This window comes from Penaeus monodon, chromosome 23, assembly GCF_015228065.2.
Source record: "Penaeus monodon isolate SGIC_2016 chromosome 23, NSTDA_Pmon_1, whole genome shotgun sequence".
In the NCBI taxonomy this organism is placed as follows: Eukaryota; Metazoa; Arthropoda; class Malacostraca; order Decapoda; family Penaeidae; genus Penaeus; species Penaeus monodon.
Genome location: NC_051408.1, coordinates 2,853,996 through 2,855,947, shown reverse-complemented (window position 1 = coordinate 2,855,947; position 1,952 = coordinate 2,853,996). Strand labels below are relative to the sequence as shown.

The following is a 1,952-nucleotide window of genomic DNA, read 5'->3' as shown; positions in this document are numbered from 1 at the left end:
AAAATGAATTATGAATACGTATTATATATATCATAAATAGTTTTGTCCATGTCTATGCAGTCTCAACAATTACGCCTTGAAAAATTATCGACGAAAAAATATCAGTATCAGAAATACGGACGTTATCAATGACTTACATTAGTGTCAGTCAGAGGTTCTTCAGGGCGGTCCCGCGCATATGCTGCGGCGATCTCCCAGGGGAAGGTCCGCTTTCCTGGTCGATCCCGTAGATTGTGGTCCACCCACCTGCGTCCCAGAGCCATCCTGTTAGTTTCTATTGTCTTCCTGTTCAAGGTTTCCACTTTCGTCACAGTTTGTCCCTCTGAGGATCTTGGTGTGCTTCGGGTCTCCTCTTGAGCTGGTCCCTCATTCAAGTCAGTTGCGGCAATTCCTTTTACTTCTCCCCCCTCTGGTCTTGCAACAAAATGGTCTTCCGTCACTTTCACGTTCGAGTGTCTGTCTGATGTTTTCCTCTGCAATTTATCTTTAAAATATTTTTCACTGATGGCGTTTGTATTGGCTTGGTCATAATCCAAGTAAAGGCAGCTCTCTTCTTCCACTTCTATATCCCTGACCTCCACATCCAGAAGCATAGATTTTTGGGGCGAACTTAAATCTCTGTTACAAAAGACATATTCCATGTTATCTTTACTACCCAATGCTGTCGAGTGATTGTCCGTAAACACGGTCATGAAATCATGATCTTTATCAGCAATGTCGTGTGGATTTTCATCATTCTCCGAATTCCCATCACTACTCTCCTTAGCCAAGCTTGACAATTCACTCAAACTACTACAGACACTTCTATCATCCTCTTCTTTGTTCTGATGCTGAACTTCCAGAACACCCAGTACATCTATCTTTGACTTTTTGTGGTTATTGATGTTTTCATAGTTGCTGTATTCATAAGGGTTAGTTGATAACAATAACTTCCTTCGGGCTACAGCAGCTGGAAGACGTAAATCAAGAGGTGAAGTTGCTTCTGAGCTCACATTGGCCGAAGAGGCTTCCGTATGAAGTCTTGGCGTCATGGGTAACTGTCCGTGATGTCCAGGAACGGACTGTTGATTGTTAAAAGACCCGTTTTTTATGGAAGAAAAATCGACTGGTAGCAGCATTTTCGAACTCGAAGACTCTGGTGTTATGCCTGACTGTCCAAGGGAATCAGCAATGGACTGGATACCATTAAAAAGCTTATAATCCATGGAAGAAAAGTGGTCTGACGACTTGGCTTTTGGTTTGTAACCCTTCTTGGTTTCTTGACTCACCATACTTGCTGCTTTTGTCTTGATGATCACATTTTTGTAGACGTAGATCTGGGCTCCCTGCTTGCCCCGGCGGCATTTTCTGTTCTGGAATCTTGATTTCAAAATCTTCCCAAACTGTAATAGAGAAGAGATAATCACATGAAAAATGCAGGTTGTAGGGTAGTCTAATCACACGCTAAGGATGCATTTCAATGTAAGGGTATTGGTAAACTGACTGTCATTATTATTTGTTCCTAATTATCTTGACTGATAATTATCCTTTTGTCTATATTAGTTCAATATAATGTAATTCCTCAGATTATCATCAACCTCCTTTGATAATGCCAAACGAACCGAGTTGCTTCCATGTCCACTTAACTCCCTGTCTTTGCTGTTAACCCGAGACTAGTTCCAACCTGGTTCCGAGTTTTAATATCCTGTTTCATATATGTTCAGAACCGTCTCGAAAAGAAGTACTACACACCTGGGCTATATCCAGGTACTGTTGGGGGTTATCCTTTAAGTAGGCATTGTAAAGGACATAGACGGGAGTGACTTCGCCTTCCTTCTCCTCCAAAGCCTCTTGGATCCATTTCTCGCAAACTGAGCGCCACGTAGGAATGTATCCACTGTGGGTGCCGAAGCATAATGGTGTGGTTAACATTTGTAATTAAAATAAATCAATGATAAGAGAGCAAACATTTG

At 41.8% G+C, this 1,952-nt stretch overlaps 1 protein-coding gene across 6 annotated transcripts in view; it reads right to left on the bottom strand.

The window, feature by feature from the left end:
* The window catches only part of LOC119587725, a 21,137-nt gene that overhangs the window by 2,585 nt on the left and 16,600 nt on the right, over window positions 1-1,952 (bottom strand). For 4 of the 6 annotated variants that reach the window (XM_037936409.1, XM_037936407.1, XM_037936408.1 and 1 more), the window contains exons 2-3: window positions 1,732-1,876; window positions 138-1,382 (exon numbers count right to left, since the gene is read on the bottom strand). In XM_037936409.1, the coding sequence (XP_037792337.1) occupies window positions 138-1,382; window positions 1,732-1,876 (1,390 nt within the window). The remainder of the gene's footprint in view (window positions 1-137; window positions 1,383-1,731; window positions 1,877-1,952) is intronic. The other 2 variants (XM_037936412.1, XM_037936411.1) reach the window with 1 other exon arrangement.